Source organism: Teleopsis dalmanni, chromosome 1 (genome assembly GCF_002237135.1).
Source record: "Teleopsis dalmanni isolate 2A chromosome 1, ASM223713v2, whole genome shotgun sequence".
NCBI lineage: Eukaryota > Metazoa > Arthropoda > Insecta > Diptera > Diopsidae > Teleopsis > Teleopsis dalmanni.
Genome location: NC_051846.1, coordinates 39,366,191 through 39,384,947, shown reverse-complemented (window position 1 = coordinate 39,384,947; position 18,757 = coordinate 39,366,191). Strand labels below are relative to the sequence as shown.

General features: G+C 29.9%; 2 protein-coding genes across 2 annotated transcripts; both read left to right on the top strand.

The window, feature by feature from the left end:
• Nucleotides 1-911: 911 nt before the first annotated feature.
• LOC119672330 (facilitated trehalose transporter Tret1-like) lies at nt 912-4,802 on the top strand. Its single transcript, XM_038083346.1, has 3 exons — nt 912-1,063; nt 3,370-3,521; nt 3,574-4,802. The coding sequence occupies exons 1-3, from the start codon at nt 955-957 to the stop codon at nt 4,693-4,695; spliced, it is 1,383 nt and encodes a 460-aa protein (XP_037939274.1). The 5' UTR covers nt 912-954; the 3' UTR covers nt 4,696-4,802.
• A 7,114-nt stretch (nt 4,803-11,916) lies between these two features.
• On the top strand, nt 11,917-17,767 carry LOC119668363 (sugar transporter ERD6-like 8). The gene is made up of 3 exons (XM_038077839.1): nt 11,917-12,165; nt 16,382-16,533; nt 16,597-17,767. The coding sequence occupies exons 1-3, from the start codon at nt 11,985-11,987 to the stop codon at nt 17,734-17,736; spliced, it is 1,473 nt and encodes a 490-aa protein (XP_037933767.1). The 5' UTR covers nt 11,917-11,984; the 3' UTR covers nt 17,737-17,767.
• Nucleotides 17,768-18,757: the final 990 nt, after the last annotated feature.

Below are 18,757 nucleotides of genomic sequence, written 5' to 3'. Positions count from 1 at the left end.
ACAAGGAAAGACAAGGAAAGACAAGGAAAGACAAGGAAAGACAAGGAAAGACAAGGAAAGACAAGGAAAGACAAGGAAGGACAAGGAAAGACAAGGAAAGACAAGAAAAAACAAGAAAAGACAAGAAAAGACAAGAATAAATAAATATTAGATTTATTTAACAATTATGAGCTCTACAATCATCATACAACAGAACACATCAGCAAAATTATCCATTTAAAATTTTCATCCCAAAAAGTGATCAACTGCAGTAATTGAAATCCTTGTAAAACTGCGATTGACTCCCACAGGTTTCGTATATATAGAATAAGTTAAATCATAACAGTCAAAAAAAAAATGAGTCACTAATATACATGTAAAGTGTAGTGGAGCTAAGTTATGTTCTAAATAAACAAGATATAACCTACTTTTAGGAGACCTGAAAATAGGCTATAAACTTTGGATATGAAATCGTTGGTATTTTATGGATGGATCTTTTCAAAAATGTAAACTATGTAGGCCTTATAATTGCCCACATAATGGCGAATCAACAGATTGCATATAAGTATGATATCTAAAACCAAAAACACAAAAACAGTGATACTTATTCTTTGAATAACCGCTGTAAATGGAATCCATACGTAGAATCTATACGACATTTGTCGACTATGAACCATACGTGTTTACACACTAAACAATTAAAGAAGAACAATTAATGCCTATATATATAATGTATTAATGTCTTATATCAATGTTCCGTACATTGGCCTTTCGATGGCAAAAAAATCACCATTTAACAGAATTACCAAGTTCTGTACTTTATTATACATAAGTTGTGATAAAAACATGAATTAGAATGCATCAAAGTAATTTGGTTTATTACTGACATTTTAAAAATTAAGAAATTATTATTTTTAATAAGATGGAAAGTTTAGAATAGAAATCAAGAAAAAAGAATCCAAAGAAACATATATAATGGATAGTGAGTTTCTAGATGAAATCCCACAGTATAATTATTGCTGTGACGATTCGCTATTGATCGCAATGCAAAAGAATAAACCACAATTTATCTCACTGGGAGCAGGTAAGCAATAATATATTTTTAGTGATAAAATTATACAATAAAATTAATTTTGATTTCATATATTTTAATAGTTCTATATAATTAAATTGATTAAATTGGTAAATAATACCGTATTTGAAAAAACTTAACTTTTACTTAACACTGCAATATCATAGACATTTAATTTTTTACCAGGTCCCAACAATTTAATTCAAAATATGAAATTCTAAAAAAGCTTATATTAAAATGTTGAGGATATGCAGTAAATATCATATCGCTGATAAATATTATACCCATATAAATATACTAAAGAATCACAGTCTCTTTTGCAACAAATATGTGAAAGAAGTCAGCTAGTAATATCATTACAGCAATACAATAATTGAAAGAACTAATTAGGTTATACGTTATACGGGCAATTCCAAGAGATCCACTTAGACCTATAGATCCATTACTGAACTAATTTTCAAACTACTAGTAATGCCTCTCGATTTCGAAGTAGAATTCTGAGCTTCAAATAACACATAGTAAGGTTTAGAATAGAAAATTTTTTTTATTACAGGTACAGTTAAACGCGCCATCTGGTTGTTTTTAGATCTATTTTGTATTTTCAACCTAAAGCTAAATATCTCGAAAAGTGATCTACTACAGCGGAATAGAAAAACCTAATCAAAAAATAGTTTAGCAATTTTTTCAGGTTTTGATTCATTCATTAAAGTACTCAAGAGACCGTCGAGCTCCATACAAGCATTAACAGAAACAGATCAGTCCACCGATCTTGATAATATTTTCAAGGTATATGCAGCAAATATCTTGTTAAACATTGCAGATATTTTTGATCATACAAGAACAGCATGGTACCGATAAGTATGCTTTGAAATTAATTGAATGGTTCAGTCGTGCATTGAATATGGTATGATGCATCTATTGCATAGCATTAGGCTCAACCTATGAAGAGGTTCTTATAAGAATCTGTGGAAACTTTTTTTTGTGTAGAAACTGCTATTAATACTTTATCTAAAAATTTTGTTTTCTAATCTATTCTCACAGTGTAGATGTAAATACATTTCAAATTTTACTAATCTTGGACGATAAGCAATTTAATTGGAATTAAATTATTGTAAACAATTTGATATGTAGAGCTACCAGAGTTTTGTAATGAAATTACAAATTTTCAAATGTTTTTTCCTATAAACATCTAAAGAAAATCGGAGTGAAATATGACTGCAACCCGATGCTGTGTCCGATACACAGCGTAAGTTCCTTTAACATTAAAATTAAAAACTAACTAAACTGAAAAAATTTGTCTATTTTCAAAAAAATGTCAATAAATTATTCCGAAGTAATAAGAAAAGCTTTTCTAATCGCAGTAGCAGTCCAAAAATTTATTTCCGAATCCTATAAACACATCATTTCAGTTCTTATGATCAATTTATATTATATTCATTTAGGTTTAATGTTTTTGAGAACTTTTCTTGAAAATTACTAGCCAAATAAAAACCATTAGTAGGTGGAATGCGTTATACACCGTCGAACCGACCGGAATGGAATGGTGTGTCTAACATTAAAATGTAGTATACGGACTAAAAACACTCCCTTTTTGACGAAACTTATTCTCCCTCGGAACAGCTTTCGCATTACTTCGAGGAGGGTAGCTTTTATGTTGGCATTTTAAGCTACGCTCTCGTGATTTTCAGTCTGCATCCAGGCCCTCACTTTTTCACCGCATTTTCTTGGTGTCTGCACTATTTATTATTCCAGTTTCTGGTTCTTCTTTCTAGGCCTAATTTCTTCGATGGAAGTAGACTTTACTGATGGAAGCTATAAGAATAATTCTACTTGAATATAACATCAACTCCACCTTTTTCGTTTAATTAAATATTATTATTTGATTGTAAGTCTTGTTATCAATAAATTGAATAGCACTCATTCACCACATATCATTACAAAACTTTTTTTAAAATAAAAATTTTCTGTATTAGAAGGCAAAAGAAAATCAGTCTTTAAAATACGATAATAATACGATAAATGAGAAGAGATCGGCACAATTTAAAATTTCCTCCATTTAGAACGCAACTTAGCCTAACTCGCACACGTCCTAAATATCAAAATTATTAACAATTCTCATACGGTTTAAAAAGGTATAATATTCGTTTCATGTATAATTGAGGTGAATTTAAAATTAGTGTGGTGAGAAAAATGTTTTTTATTTTTATTTTTCTTTTTTTTTGTAAACACAGAATAGAACTGTTAGCATTTTTAATAAATTTTGTTTTTGTTTTTATATAACGAAAATATTTTTAAATTATTAACATTTTATTTTACAGCCACACTAATTTTGATGTCCGGAGGTATGCATTTATCACTGAGTTTTGCAATACCTGATCCGTTCCTTTGCGTTTATTGGTTTAAAGGGAGTATTATTGGTGCTTTAATAGGAATTATTTGTTGTCAAATTGTTAAGAAAAAAAAATTTATTGTAAGTTAAATTAAGTCTGAGTTTTTCACATTTTTTATTTACATAATTTCAGCTAACCTCATCACTTTTAATCATAATTGATGGGATACTTTTAGCATCACTCTCAGAAGACAATTACGGCGTTATATTGGCACGTTTTATTAATGGCATAGCAAGTGGACTAACGTTTGTCCCGTTATTGATATTGGCGAGCGAAGAATCAGTATGTAACAAACGTGGCTTGTTAGTGACAACAGTTGAAACGATGTCTATCTCATTAGGCATCTTCTTATATCTATTCATATATTTCGTATGGACGAAACTTCCACATCCACCTATACATTTGATCCAAATGCTTGGCTTGCTAAATATTGTTCAAGGCGTGATTGCATTAATAGTACAATGGTTTTTTTATGTGGAATCGCCTATGTTTTATTTAGTTCGCGAGGAAGAAAATGAAGCAATGGATTCTTTGCGTCGTTTACAATATCCATTTGTGATAACCAGCAAAACTCATCAACAACTGAAAGAGCACAAACAATATATAGCACACAATAAAGAACTAACATGTGTGTCGAGTCTCGTATCTAGTTTACCAGCTCTATTAGTACTCTGTCTATATCGTAGTTTGGTTGCTTTAAATTATTCAAAACCGTTTTATTATGTGATGTTTTTTTGTTCAACTGTTCTTTATGGTACCGAAGTATGGGCTTTTGTGATTATGGGTACTTTACGTTGCATGGGAATATTTCTTAATATGTATATGATAGACACATTTGGACGTAGACAACCGATGCTATTCGGTTCTATTGTATGTGGAAGTTTATCAGTTGTAATAGGCATGATGTTTGATCAATTCCCGGAAATGATTTTCCGTCACAGAATGAGTATAATTGTATACTTAATGTTGATGATTCAGTTCTTTACCGGAATATTCATTGGTTCGTCTTCGGTGTATCTGAGTGAAGCATTTCCTTTGGAAATTAAACCAGTTTTCATTGGAATTACTTTTATAGTTGAAATGTTGGTGCAAGTAAATTATATAGTTACTTTTGATTTCATTAACTCTTCCTGTTATTTCTATTCCACTGCGATAACCTGTCTCGGGTTTTTTTTCATTGGATTGCTGTTATTGCCGGAAACAAAACGGAATACTCTGCGTGAGGCTCAAATAAAATTCAACTTACTTTCTTAAATGACATTAAACTAAAGCTCTGTTTCTCCATTTGTGTTTCATACCGTTTATAAAAAATAATTCTATTTGATATATTTTGTGAATAAATTCTTTTGAACATTAATTAATTTAATTATGTTGAAGCTTTTTGAGCCAGTGTACTTGATAGTTTATTGTTATAAGTGATTATTACTTATTATTTGACATTTAAGAATGGATTATAACGTTTTCTGTCCATCTTTCAGTATATCTTTTCATGTCTTCAGGCTATGGATCTAAGGATTTATATTGGATAAGCAGAAATTGAACTTTTGCTTAACCATTTGACAACAGATTATAGCAGAGTTTACTTATCATTGGTGATCTTCATGTTTTATAAATACGCTTTATGTAAACAAATTATATATTAGCATTTCCAATAAAATTTTTTCAGATCGATGTATATAGTGTATTGCATATATTTTTTTTGTCCTATATTTTGGTGGAGACAAACTATAAGTTATCTCAATATAATCAAGCATAATATATTGAAAATATATTTTTATATTTGTTTTATCGGAACAAAATGTTTTTAAATTTTATGAATAATTGATAAGATAAGAATTTATAAAAAAAACTCGAATTGAAAGTGAAAATTAAAAGATAATCAAGGCAGTTAAATATATTTCAATTATATACTTATGTATGTAATTAGTACTTACGCTAACAGATTGCAAAACATGAATTATTATGACTTAAAAAAATCCAAATTACTTGGAGTCAACCCATTAATTGACCTAATTCTCTACACATTTTTAATAGACTGATTGAGATACAGTATTGAACTTCTCAGCAATTTATTTTTAATAAATAAGCTTTAGAAGATTAATAAGCCTTCTTCAAATAGTGACCATATATGGTGAGTACAGTAGTATGAATAAATGCTTCAACAGTTCAATGTGTTTGAACTTGCTTGCCCCAAAACTTTTTCAGCGATCAGATTCACTGTACTCGATATCATTCACAAAGATCGTGTGATTGGATTCTTTCCATATGCTTGCATCTTCATATAAAACACTACATATACTCAAGAGTAAGCTTTTGGAAGATGTTTGGAAAAAACGATTTAACACACGTTTCTTTTGAAATTATTCGTAAATGAAATAAATGTTGGAAGGAAGTATTTGAGAGTGAATACATATTTCATTAATATTAAACTCTATTGTTAAAGTATAATCAGTTTTGCTGAAAAAGCAAAGCTTTCTTATAATGATAAAGAAGCTTCTTTTTTTTTAAATAGCAAAGAAAGAAAAGACAAACACAAAGATTTCGTTAATTAATTGAAATTTGGATTACCACACAACGTTATTTCGACTTTTGCCAAGTACTCTTCATCGATAGTCTTAGAAAATAATCCAATTTTGAAATCACATTTCCAGCTGATTGCTCATCAACTCGAAACAATAATATAAACACTAAATCAACTTTAGCAAAGTTTATTGACTAAAGTTTGTAATGTGAACATAGTATAAAAGTGAATCTCAATTCAAAAATGTACCCCTGATTTTCTAATCGAAAACTACATTATACTATACGATAAAACTAACAAAAGTTTGCTTAATTGGCAATGCGGATTTCATACACCCAGCTGATTTGAAATAGTTTTACGATATTTCATTTAAAGTTTTACAGCAAACAATCAAAGTGGACATAAGAAAATGCTAACTTAACAACACTGGTAAAAATTTTACCTTTATTGCAATAAGAAATTCAGTAAGCTATTACGAATTTCGGAGTAAGCCTAAGTTTATCGAGATATATAATGTATGCATATGGAGCGAATGCTCGATCGCGTGTTACCGTCTTCATGTGGTTTTGGAAAGTCTAAACGGGACATTTTGCTGAGAAGAACGAATCTCACCAATGGCTTTCAAAGTTTTTGACTAGGATTGTAAGCGATCTTCTTGTAAACTTCAAAATTAATAAGAATGAAAGATTAACCGCAGAACTGATTGCTGATAAGCTGTTAAATGACATTATGTTATGAATTTTAAGCAATCATATTGAATACACAAAAAAAAAGCAGCAAGCAATTGTCCAGAACTCAGAGATGGTAATCCACCTGTTAAAGCCAGTCAAAAGAAGTGAAAAACAAAAGTTATGATGTAAATTAATTTCCACGGAGGTTAAGCTCTAGATGTTATTTTTATGTAGATTAGGCAGATGGTTACTATTAAATTATACATAGAAATCTGCCTACCACAAGTTTTAAAATATACCCTTAAAAACCAGAAGAAACTGCTCCATATTTTTCAGCATCACGATAAACGCCTGCTCACATTGCTAAAAAGTGAACAACTTTATTGCGCTATCTGAGATTTTGAGAAATAAATCCATCCACACCGTATTCCCCTACCGAACCAATTGCCTTTTGATATTTAGTTGCTTTCAAATAAAACAATGTGTTTGTGTACATTCATTATATTATATATAATGTAAATGCAAATATAATATATATAATGTATATATAATGTAAATATTTACTAGCCGCGCATATTTATTTAACATTCCGTTCCCACATTCCGTTGCAATACTTTTGCTATTGAAAAATGATATCTTTCTGATAACAACGACAAGTAGACCGTTCAGCACTAAATTTAAAAGCTGAGAGAACAAATTCTACATACATGAATTGGAACACCCAACATGTGAGTAAATTTAATATACAAAACAACAAGCCAAAATTATGCGATGACAGAACTGTATGGGTATTCAAACGAACAACGTTAGTAATAGAAAGATATTAAGGGCTCCATCTAAGAAGAGAAGAGATTGATTTCTTGCCTTTAGAAGTAATTCTAATAATTTTTTATTTTGCAATAGTTGATATATTTTAAAAAAATGTTGAACTATTAAAAATAAAGCGAATTATTTTTACTATGCTGAGTGGTACTTTAATTTACACAAAGTATTAAAATATATACAGATAATGCCCGAACTGTACTGTAACTATGTTAACTTAAAACTACATAAACTTCTAAACTGTTGAGAACACCGCTTTTATATATTGCTACAATGATAAGCATGCCGAAGTACTTGTGTCTCAATATAATAGTTTTATCGGTGACGGAATTTAACTGTTATAGTGTAATCGCACTATAGGTATGTGAGAGAAGCAATTAGTGGGTATTCGTGAGTTCAGTACCTCAATAGACTAAATGTTTCGTGTCATGAGCCATAGCACGTCATACCTTGTATAATTAACAATTTAAATTGTTTTCTATTTTTTTTTATTATTTACGAAACCAATTGAAAGTTGCTTAATCTTACTACAGATGATAAGAATTCATATTCTCCAATATATAATATATAATAATATATAAAGCAAAGTATATCACGCCTTTTAATGGCCATCTATCAATATAATCACTACTTTGTGTCTTTTAATATTAAATATAATGCTCAAGTGCATAATAATAATGCACTTTGTAAATTATTAAATTTATATTTAAGCTTATATTTAATTTACGATATTATACAGAAGTCAAGTACATCTCAAAGCTCCAATTCTTCAAATCTTTTTCGAATATTTAAAGCTACGTATTATAAATGACGTACTTGGTATTTACTTTTAAAGCAGAAATCAGGAAGGCGTCTTACATGATTCAAGGGTCCAGGTTGTAAAACTATTTCCATAGATGCTTCGATGCTTAGATGCTTGGTTTAATAACCTATTAATTTCTTTGACAATATAAAATTTAATACAATTTCACTAAAATCAAAATATAGTGGCATTTTCAATTACTTCGCATCTAAAGAAACAATCAAGCAACCAATTGATAAACATAGAAATGTACTGTTTACATTTTCAAGGTGTATTGGTAACCAAAAAATAGTTTTTAAGTCTCAAATACTTCAATTGTGTTTGTAAAAACTGCTACTCATGTAAAAGTGAACCTCACATTTTTTACTTCAGGTATACCTGAATAATTATTACCTGTAAGCGAGTCGAATATAAATTTTTGTTGTGATAATTTCAACTCTTCTACTATGAAAGGCAGGCTCTATACTGTCTTTCATTAAGGAAATCGGGCTTGGAAAAACACTTTAACCCGAGTAAGGGGCACAATATACCTTTTAGGTCGCAGTGTACAATCCCTTCTTTTTAATAATAATATAAGTATGTATTTCATTTGTATTTTATAATTTATTTTTATATCTTTAATTGGAGATGGTTGGCCCAGATAGATCCGAGCTAAGTCTTTGACTGTCTTTATATTGGAAAAATTATCAACTGAAAGAAAACAACCCTGTATAACCCTGTGTATTTAATTTTAAGATTATTTATTTAATGTGTGCATATATATTAATCTTTATACAATATAAAATATGCATATCAAATTATATTTATTAAATCTTAAATAATAAATATAATTGTATGGTTAATAGACAAATTATTTCTACGTACATAAAAAAAGGTTTGTAATTAAATAAATTTTTTAATTCAATTTATTTTTTATTATTTATTAGTACTTTTGTACGTTATATTTATTTTAAGGTAAACTTTATTCCTAACAGTTGAGTATAAAAATTATAATAATTAAAAATGTAAAAAATCAACGCTTTTAATGACAGCAAAAGTCTGCGTCCAAAACATAAAAAGGGGAATTCCCGAAATAAAATCGTTCAGAAGACCTTAATACGTATTTTTAATACGATCGCTTACACTTTTTACTCCAAGGTACATGTACATATGTATGTAATTGAAGGAAGATATGATATCAGAAGAAATCAAACGTCTTGGCTACCCAATATTAAAGACTGAACTTGGCTTAGAACTATAGGGCAGTCAATGAAAGTTACTCGAAATAAAGAATGCTATGTACCATATACTACACTATATTCTATATACTAAATGTATACTATGTAGTTAATTGTTTAAGTATACATACAAACAAACAACGATAAACAAATTGCAATGTGATTCATTTTTATTTTTTATAGCTGCAATTTAGGTTTGTATTCTTAGAAGAGCAAGTTATCAGTTTATAGTAACTGAAAAATATATACACAAAAAAAAAATTTGATCAGTTTGAAAAATATATATAAAAACTTAAAGTGTATAAAAATTTCATTCAAAAATAACAATCAATGATAATAATGAGTGAATCAAAAACAATCAATAAATGAGTTTTAGTACACTGAAGCTGATGTTGCCTAATATCATGTTCCCACTGCAACTAAATCAATTTATGTTAATCAAATCAAGATTCGTCGTTCACGTTGACATATGTAAGTTGACTTGTACATGTACAAGAGTTTCTATTACATACCAACTAAAATGAATATTTTTTGTTAAATAACATATAATAGTATAATGGTATCAAATATATATTTGATATAGAAACTCGTTTGTATATATTTATGTATCAATTATATATTTTATTTATGTTTGACTTCTTTGTTTTTGTAATATAAAAAAAATATATTAACTATAAATTTTGTTAATAATATGTTTAAGCAGTACTACCAGTTGTTATTATATAATGAAAACTGACAAAAATTTAAAAGCATGCAATTTCATTTAAAAATTTAAGAGAACCAAATCAAAGAATCATATTGCTTTTGTATATCTTTCTTACTTACACTATAATAATAACCATAAACCATTATCGTAAACCACAAGCGACAGCAATGAACCATGGACTACCAACAATATTGGAGCAACATTCATTCTACTAACATTACGGCCATATATATAAATTTAACAGAGCTGTGCGTTTTCAAGTAACAAATGCAAGTGACAAGTTATATTTCATATAAAACTAGTGACGATTGCACCTTATGATGGCGCAATATACCGATGCGTGTGTGAAGTACACCGTGGTGTAGAGCCTACACGGCACGGAATCACGTAAAATCTGGACCTTCATGCACCTAATGATAGGATCACTCACATCGAAATTTCTATACAAAGTTATACTACATTCACACTGTCTCATTTAGACACTCGTTCATTTATATTAATGAGAGAACATTCACATTATAATGAGCTCATTTATGCAGTTAATAGAATTTTATAAACTTCACTTCATAATATATCATACAAAAAAACTAATTATACATTTGATATATTAAATCATTTATAAACATTTTATATATTAATGACATATTTAATTGATAAAAATTTAGATTTTTTTATATCTACTACTTTAGTGCCTTTGTTTACAGCTGAGTTATTTATTTACATTTTACATACAAAACATACGACACATATTTCAATTTTTAATCATTTCTCTTGTGGGAAATTTAATTTTGAGGATCGCATTCAACAATTTTCACCTTAAGCGAGCTAATTTATTTATAATGAGCTCATTTATATGAACGATTTTTATATGGTAAATCATTCTCATTAGTGGCTATAATGAGCAAAACCGCCTAAATGAGACAGTGTGAATGTGCTATTACCGCGATTTAATGATTCGGCTACAACTACAATTGCATTATGTTTATCACAAATTATTATCAAATTTACTGCTATTTACTACAATAAACGACTTTTACTATAGTACATTTTTTAGAATATATATTATTTTTTGTTAGCTAAATAACTACCAATAATATAATAAATAACACAAAAATAAATTAATAATAATAATAAAATATTAAATAAAATAAAATTAAAAAATATTACTAAAATTAATAAATACTTGAAAAATGAAAGCTTGACATATATTACCTACAATATTATAAAAACGCACCAATTTCATTACTGATTTACATGCGAAAACCAAATGTACTTTAAAGCATTTTCTTTGCAGTGTACCTCATTTCTGATTCAATGGGTAAAATTGTAAATGCGCAGTTAGTTTAAATAATCTCTGAAATATACTTGTTTGTAGTACATTTCCCATTCTAAAACGTGATGTAAACAAACTCTTTCGCTCTTTTAAAAATATGTACACAAACTCTCGCTCTTTTAAAAAATTGTAGATAAACTCTCTCACTTGATAATACTGAGAATAATTTTTACTGCTTTTTATTTTTTTTCATCAACAGAAACAGAGCGAGGAGTTTCATATGATTTTTGCCGGTTATGCACTTTTAGAGCAAATCCCAATCTTGCAGTTCTATTTTGTAGCGAGTGTAGTGAGTGTAGTATCCGAAGCGGCTTTTCTTTAAAAATACGGAAAGTGAAGAGTGGATATAAAATACATATGCGCTTTATTCTAATAAAAAGTGATTTCTAGTATAAAAAAAAAAATAAAAGCACGAATATTTGTGTACTGGTACTTTATATATTTTGAATTGATGCTAAGAAAAAATTGAAAATGACAACTATACTAATAGAACCACACTCCGATGAGCCAAACACAAATAGCGACATTGACCTTTTACGGTCGGAACAATCAAGTCATAGAGACACCGAACCATTACAGCCTGAGACGCCACAAATGAGATGGTCGGATAGAGTTCGACTAAATCAGCCGCAATCAAACTCTATTGTAGCAGGTAAATAAGTACGACAATTCTTGATATATATTGAAAACCATAAAACTGATATTGATTTTAAGAATTTTCTAATCAGTTCTATACAAATATTAAGTATAAACAAAAATTGTTAAATTTTATAAATGTAAGATAAAGTCAATTAAAATTTAGTTGAGTCATAAGAGAAAATATAATATAAAACAATCGCCGGAAATATATTATATTTCTATTATATTTTAGAGAAATTCAAATGGCTTGTGATTCAGATACTTATGAAGTTTAATTCAGTTGAAACACTAGAAAAATAATGTACTTATCGGTTCATTAAAATATTTTCCAGTAAACTAACTGTAGTAAATAATGTAAATAATTTAATGAACTGAGTATGTATACATCTATGTATACATAGGTATAATATACATAGCTTTTCTTACTTAAGTGTAGGTTCGTTTTTAATAAGCCACAGCACTGATTGTGTTGACTTGTTTTAATATTATATTCATACCCAGACTACGAAAGAATCGATGCATCACCGATTAACGATACTTTGGAATCAACCATCAATGCCACTATCATATCAAGTATAAGGTACGCGACAAAAAGATAAGGTCAGTTTGTTTTTTCTTTGTGGAACTCAATTTGAGTGATTAATCTTTGGATCTTGTGGATTTTATTGTTCGATAGAGAGAATGCAACAAATAAATTCTAATATAATGAGTAAACAAAGTCCCGTTAGTTTTAAATATATCAAAAAAGAAAAAAAAGCTAAATATTGCTGCGACAAAATGATAAGGTCAGTTGCAATTTTTTACGAAAACAAGTTTATTAATGAACAGAATAAATTTTTTTAATTAATTTGGCTTCCAATTTTTTGGATTGTTTTAAAAATACGCCCCGGCATCGATCCTACCAGGCTCGCGAGCGTTGTTTGCCGAATTTCTCTCCAGGCATTCAATATGGCCACTTTCAGCTCAGCAACAGTGCTGAATTGCCTGTTATCGGCATAAACTTCACGTACAAGAATTCCCCACATGTTCTCCATGGGATTCAGGTCAGGTGAGCGCGCGGGCCAGTCCAAGACTTCCACTGAATTGCCCACAAACCACTCCTTTGTTGACCGACTCACATGGATCGCTGCATTATCTTGCTGAAAAACAAGCGGCGATTCTCGATTTTCAGCAAGAAAAGGCAGCAAACATGTGGAGAGTACTTCCTGGTATTCAGCACTGTTCATGCGTGTTGACGGAAATGCGAGAGGCAATGTTCCAATAGAGCTGAATGCTCCCCACACCATCAACGAACCACCACCAAAATTTCTTTTTGAAAAATATTGAGGCTCCTTTCTTAAATCCCGCCAATAATAATTCAAATCATCTGGGCCATCAAGATTGAATTTTTTCTCGTCCGAAAAAATCATCTAAAAGAAAAAAAAACAGTCATTAAAACCTACAAATTATTTTCGTTTTATTTATTATAAAATTACCTGATGCCAATTGGTTGACATGTTTAATTTAGCGAATTCAAGCCTCTTCGCTTTGTGGTTAGCATTGAGGCAAGGAACTTTTTTCATTTTGGCTCGCTTCAAATATTCATTTCCGTTGATGGCTCTGAGTACTGTCCTCTTGGATGCAGTAAGCTTAAGCTCTGCCTTAATTTTTGCTGCACTTATAGTAGAATTTGAGGCAATTCGTCCAATGGAGCGCACTGTGGTCGCGGAAAGTACTTTTTTTCGACCAGGACTCTTTTTTTTTCCATAATTTTCTCGATCCTTCAAATAATTTTGTACAACGCACAGTGATCTTCCAAGGTCTTTGGCGATTTGTCTCATTCCAACTCCTTCAATAACCTTTCCGCCAATAAACCCTTTCTCGTAAGTAGTGAGACTCTTACCACGACCCATTTTCTCTTCAAAAACTGTTTAATAATTTAATTATTAAAATAAATCAAATTTTAATACAAACGGAACACTCACTTGACCAAACAATGCAAAAATTGCAACTGACCTTATCATTTTGTCGCAGCAATATTTAGCTTTTTTTCTTTTTTGATATATTTAAAACTAACGGGACTTGTTTACTCATTATATTAGAATTTATTTGTTGCATTCTCTCTATCGAACAATAAAATCCACAAGATCCAAAGAGTAATCACTCAAATTGAGTTCCACAAAGAAAAAACAAACTGACCTTATCTTTTTGTCGCATACCTTATATATATATATGTATTTTTGTGCATTGCATATCATAGGAAAAGCATTGATACTTTATTGCTACCTAGAAATACTTAATAGCATTATTACTTTTTTGTTATAAAAGATGTTGGGGAATCAATATAATTTTGTATTGATTCCTCAAAGCAACCAAAAGTATCTATAAGCACATTTGGATATTTTTTTATATGAACTACAGGGTCAGACGATTGAAGTATTACCTATTTAAGCGATTATATATTTTTTGTGTGACATTGGTTTTCAATGATTCAACTTGCAAAAATTTGCGCAAATAATCAAAATTTCAGAATCTATTTACTCTACATCGACTCTAGACCCTTTTGCCTTGATTATGGTCTTCAAACGGTTAAAAAAGAACATGCTTCACAAATGTGAACGTTCGGTATTTTGGCCCATTTTTTAAAGATGCTCACCAATTAATATCTCTATATTTTTAGCGACCCCTGAAACATCTGTATGTATAAGAGTGTGTTACATAAAATATAGCAATCGTTAAATTGAATATATCATTCGTATATATACATGCCTATTACTTACATATTAAGTTGAGCTCTTCATCGGTTGTCATATGGAAGAGGTATGTAGTTAATTGTAAAGTGTGACAAATTCCATAAGTTTGAGAATCACAAATATTTGCAATTAATTTATCGACAGACATACATATTTTCAGTATTTAAAGTTAATTAAAATGCATTTTATTTCACTCAAAGCAATTTAATATTTTAAAAAAATTGAATGCATATGCTTTCAAAATTATATTTATAAAAATTTTACAGTACAAAAATAAAACAAAAAAGTACACTGAAATAAATAAAGGAAAAACTCTATTATTTTTAATTATACGAGTATATTGAAATGAATTGTCTATTAGATAGTTTAACCAAGCTCACCTACCTTTAAGCGGTGCGTTTCATCTATGGCTAAAAGTTAGTAAATAATAAATTTTATCATAATTATCTTAGAATGAACTTTATCCTTAAAAGTTTTAAAGAGTCCTATACCTTATTTATATTGATAAGATTAAGCAAATATTTGCCATGTCGGGACCAAAAACAATCACTTAAGAAAAATACACGAGTTTAGGTATTTATTCCCATCAATATAGAAAATTTATCATAGGAAGATAATGGATCACAGAATAAAAAATAAATAAAATTATTGGGATGTAAAGTCATACTTTATGGCTAAATACCAAAGTGATAGTAGTGATAGCAGTGATAGTTGAAATACCTTGATAAGTGTGCATATGTACTTATCTTGGCGCTCAGTTTTGTTTATGTATATGGTGTATGGCTTTATATATATATTTATTTATATATATAGATTCTTATATGGAAGCTTAATTGGCTGCTTAATATATATGACTAGAGAAAGTCGATTCCACACTTATTACTTACACTCATTATGTCTATCGAAATATGATCTGGTTCTATGCGTAAATTCACCTTTCGCTGTCAATCTTTACACAGATTTTTCTGTAAGGCCTTCAACACCAAGGTTTCAGTATCAATAAGGCCATTGAAGTAGTTTTCAACACTTAGGTCATACATAACGCAGAGCGATGCTGAATCTTTTCCATTATTGTGCAGTGTGCTGTTTTTCTTACTACGATCGATCATATTATATTAACGTAATGTAAAGTTAGTTTGCTCATTGCTGTTTTGCACTAATGCATTAACACAAAAGGTTGGTCCCAAGTAACGCTTATCATCTTTTTAATCAGTATTTCTGCCCTATTCACTCTTTGTCCAACTTTGCACTTTCACAGTATATTGTAGTCGAAAGCTATTTCAAAATATGTGATCTTTAACTGTGATCTTAAGTGTGGTTCCACATAGGGACCTTACACGAGCATTAATTTTAAATTATTATTTTGGTATCAGTTAAAAAAGTTAGAAAATTATATTAATAGCGATAGCCTATAATACTTCTAAAAAGGAAGTTTATGTTTTAAATACAATATTTTAACGACGTTTAACATTATTTATAATTATTTTTTTATTACAGCCGCATTTATATTCATGTCAGGCGGTATGCACATAGCTTACACTTTTATTCCTCCCGATACCCATACTTCCACTGCTTGGTTTGTTGGCGCTATTATTGGTACTATTATAGGCTCAACAGTTTGTGACTTTCTTGGAAAAAAACTATTATTTGTAAGTTAAATATAAGTTAATATAATATATAATTTCTTAACATATTTTTTTATATATTTTAAGCTGCTATCAGCGTGTTTTGTAATACTTGGTGGCGTGCTATTAGTATCGCTTCCAAATAATAATGGCGCATTGTTAGCTGGACGTTATATAGACGGGTTTGCCAGTGGACTTCTGTTTGCACCCTTACTAGTCTTAGCTGGGGAAGAATCAGTGAAAAGTTTGCGTGGCATGCTTGCTGCGTTGCACGAAACGGATTCATTTGCATTGGGCATTTTTGTATATTTCATACCTATCTCCACAGGGTCGTCAAATACAGACCAATCACTTACTTCAGAACAGACGTTAGGAATAGTGAGCATTTTTTATGGCATAATGCCATTAATTATTATTTTCTTCTATTTTGTGGAATCTCCTGTGTATCATTTGGTTCATAACGATGAAAATCAAGCAATTGATTCTCTTCGTCGTCTACAACGCCCACTTGTAATTACCAGCGAAACTTATCAACAGTTGGAAGAACATAAGGCATATGTAGCACACAACAAGGAGATGTCACTTTTACAGAGTATAGTTTATGGTTTACCAGCTCTACTAAAGCTTTGCCTATTTCGTAGTGTGGTAGCTTTAAGTTTTTCAAAAATGACAAATTATGCATTTGCTACGGCTTCATTGATTGGTTATAGTGCTGCAACATGGACACTTATAGTTATGGGTTTGCTGCGTTGGTTAGGTGTACTTATTAGTACACATATAATGGACACAGTTGGACGAAAGAAAGTAGTGCTAATCGGCGCTATTGTATGTGGAGGAATGGCAATTGGAATAGGAATAATTATGGATACGCCCCAAAATTTGATGGATGAGGATAAAATGAGAATACTTTTGTACTTGTATTTCGTGTTCCAGTTTTTCGCTGGTATCTGCATAGCTTCCAGTTCAGCATATCTGAGTGAAGCGTTTCCATTGGTTGTTAAACCTTATTATATTGGAATTGCCTTCATTGTTGAACTGCTGGTGCAAATTATATGTTTAACTGCTTTTGACTTCACTGACACTGCTTCCTATTTCTATGTTACTGCAGCGATCTTTTTGGCTTTATTCTTGTATGGATTATTAACACTTCCAGAAACGAAACACGACACTCTGCTTGAAGCTCAAATAAAATTTAAGCAATTACTCCACTCAAGTTATTTGAATTAATTTCGAGTTCTGTGTTAATTGTAGATTTAATAAATGTAAGTGACTTTACAGTATCGTGTAAATTTATAAAGATTTTTATACCATATATTTGAATTTAAAATAAAATTAAAATTATAAACTGTGTGTTTGCTATATTAAAAAAATCAAAAAAAATTTAATAATATATTCTTCTATAATAAACTAATATAATTTTTATTATATGTAGGATTACATGATTAATATTTTTTTGAAATATATCAAGTAATTGCAAGTAATGCTCTTGAGGCAACATATGTTTATTACAATACTAGGATCATCAATTATATTGCACCGACTTAAATTTTTCTCTATGAATTGTAGTTACAATCAAGTTCATATGGTTTATGATAAACCACAAATCAAAGATATTAAAATATTAAAAAAATATACCATATCCTTTGATATTAGTTCTTTTGTACGATTTTTTGATGACCTCAGTGCAATACTGTTAGCATCAGTATAGAAAAAGTTTTATTTTAGAAATTATTTTTATTTTCTATTATTATAAATAAAAATTAATGTAAAGCAAAATAATAATGGGTAATATATAATAAGTCAAAGTAATTGTAATAAATGAGTTATTTTTTAAACCTGGATTAACAGCCCTCTACACAGATGCAAGCTTCTCAACAGGTCCGCGCCTAATATCTCTCAGGAAGAACGACAACTTGTTCGTGCAGCAATAATTGTCGTGGCTAACTTGTCAGGTATAGATATGTCTATTCTTAATGTGTGCCCAAACTACACATTTACCCCCCGTGACGTCGCTTATCTGTTTTCTTACTCCACAAACCACCGTCCAATTGACCTTTAAATCCACTCCATTGAAGTGGCCAGGTTCCTCCGTCTGGACCCGGTTTAATTTCAAGTTAAACCCCATGCACCCACAATCCACTCTTTCACCTTTTTACCCGTCCGCCTACCTTCATCCGACACTCATTCACATCCTAACCCATGTATTCGTCTTGTAAAACTTATTGTGTTATCTGTTTGAAACTTTAAA

What these genes read in the sequence shown, in the direction of transcription:
- LOC119672330 (XM_038083346.1), top strand. Translation starts at nt 955, where the DNA reads ATGGATAGTGAGTTTCTAGATGAAATCCCACAGTATAATTATTGCTGT. An exon ending in ATTTATCTCACTGGGAGCAG is followed by an intron (nt 1,064 to 3,369) that starts GTAAGCAATAAT and finishes TTTATTTTACAG; the next exon opens with CCACACTAATTTTGATGTCC. An exon ending in TTAAGAAAAAAAAATTTATT is followed by an intron (nt 3,522 to 3,573) that starts GTAAGTTAAATT and finishes ACATAATTTCAG; the next exon opens with CTAACCTCATCACTTTTAAT.
- LOC119668363 (XM_038077839.1), top strand. Translation starts at nt 11,985, where the DNA reads ATGACAACTATACTAATAGAACCACACTCCGATGAGCCAAACACAAAT. An exon ending in ATCAAACTCTATTGTAGCAG is followed by an intron (nt 12,166 to 16,381) that starts GTAAATAAGTAC and finishes TTTTTATTACAG; the next exon opens with CCGCATTTATATTCATGTCA. An exon ending in TTGGAAAAAAACTATTATTT is followed by an intron (nt 16,534 to 16,596) that starts GTAAGTTAAATA and finishes ATATATTTTAAG; the next exon opens with CTGCTATCAGCGTGTTTTGT.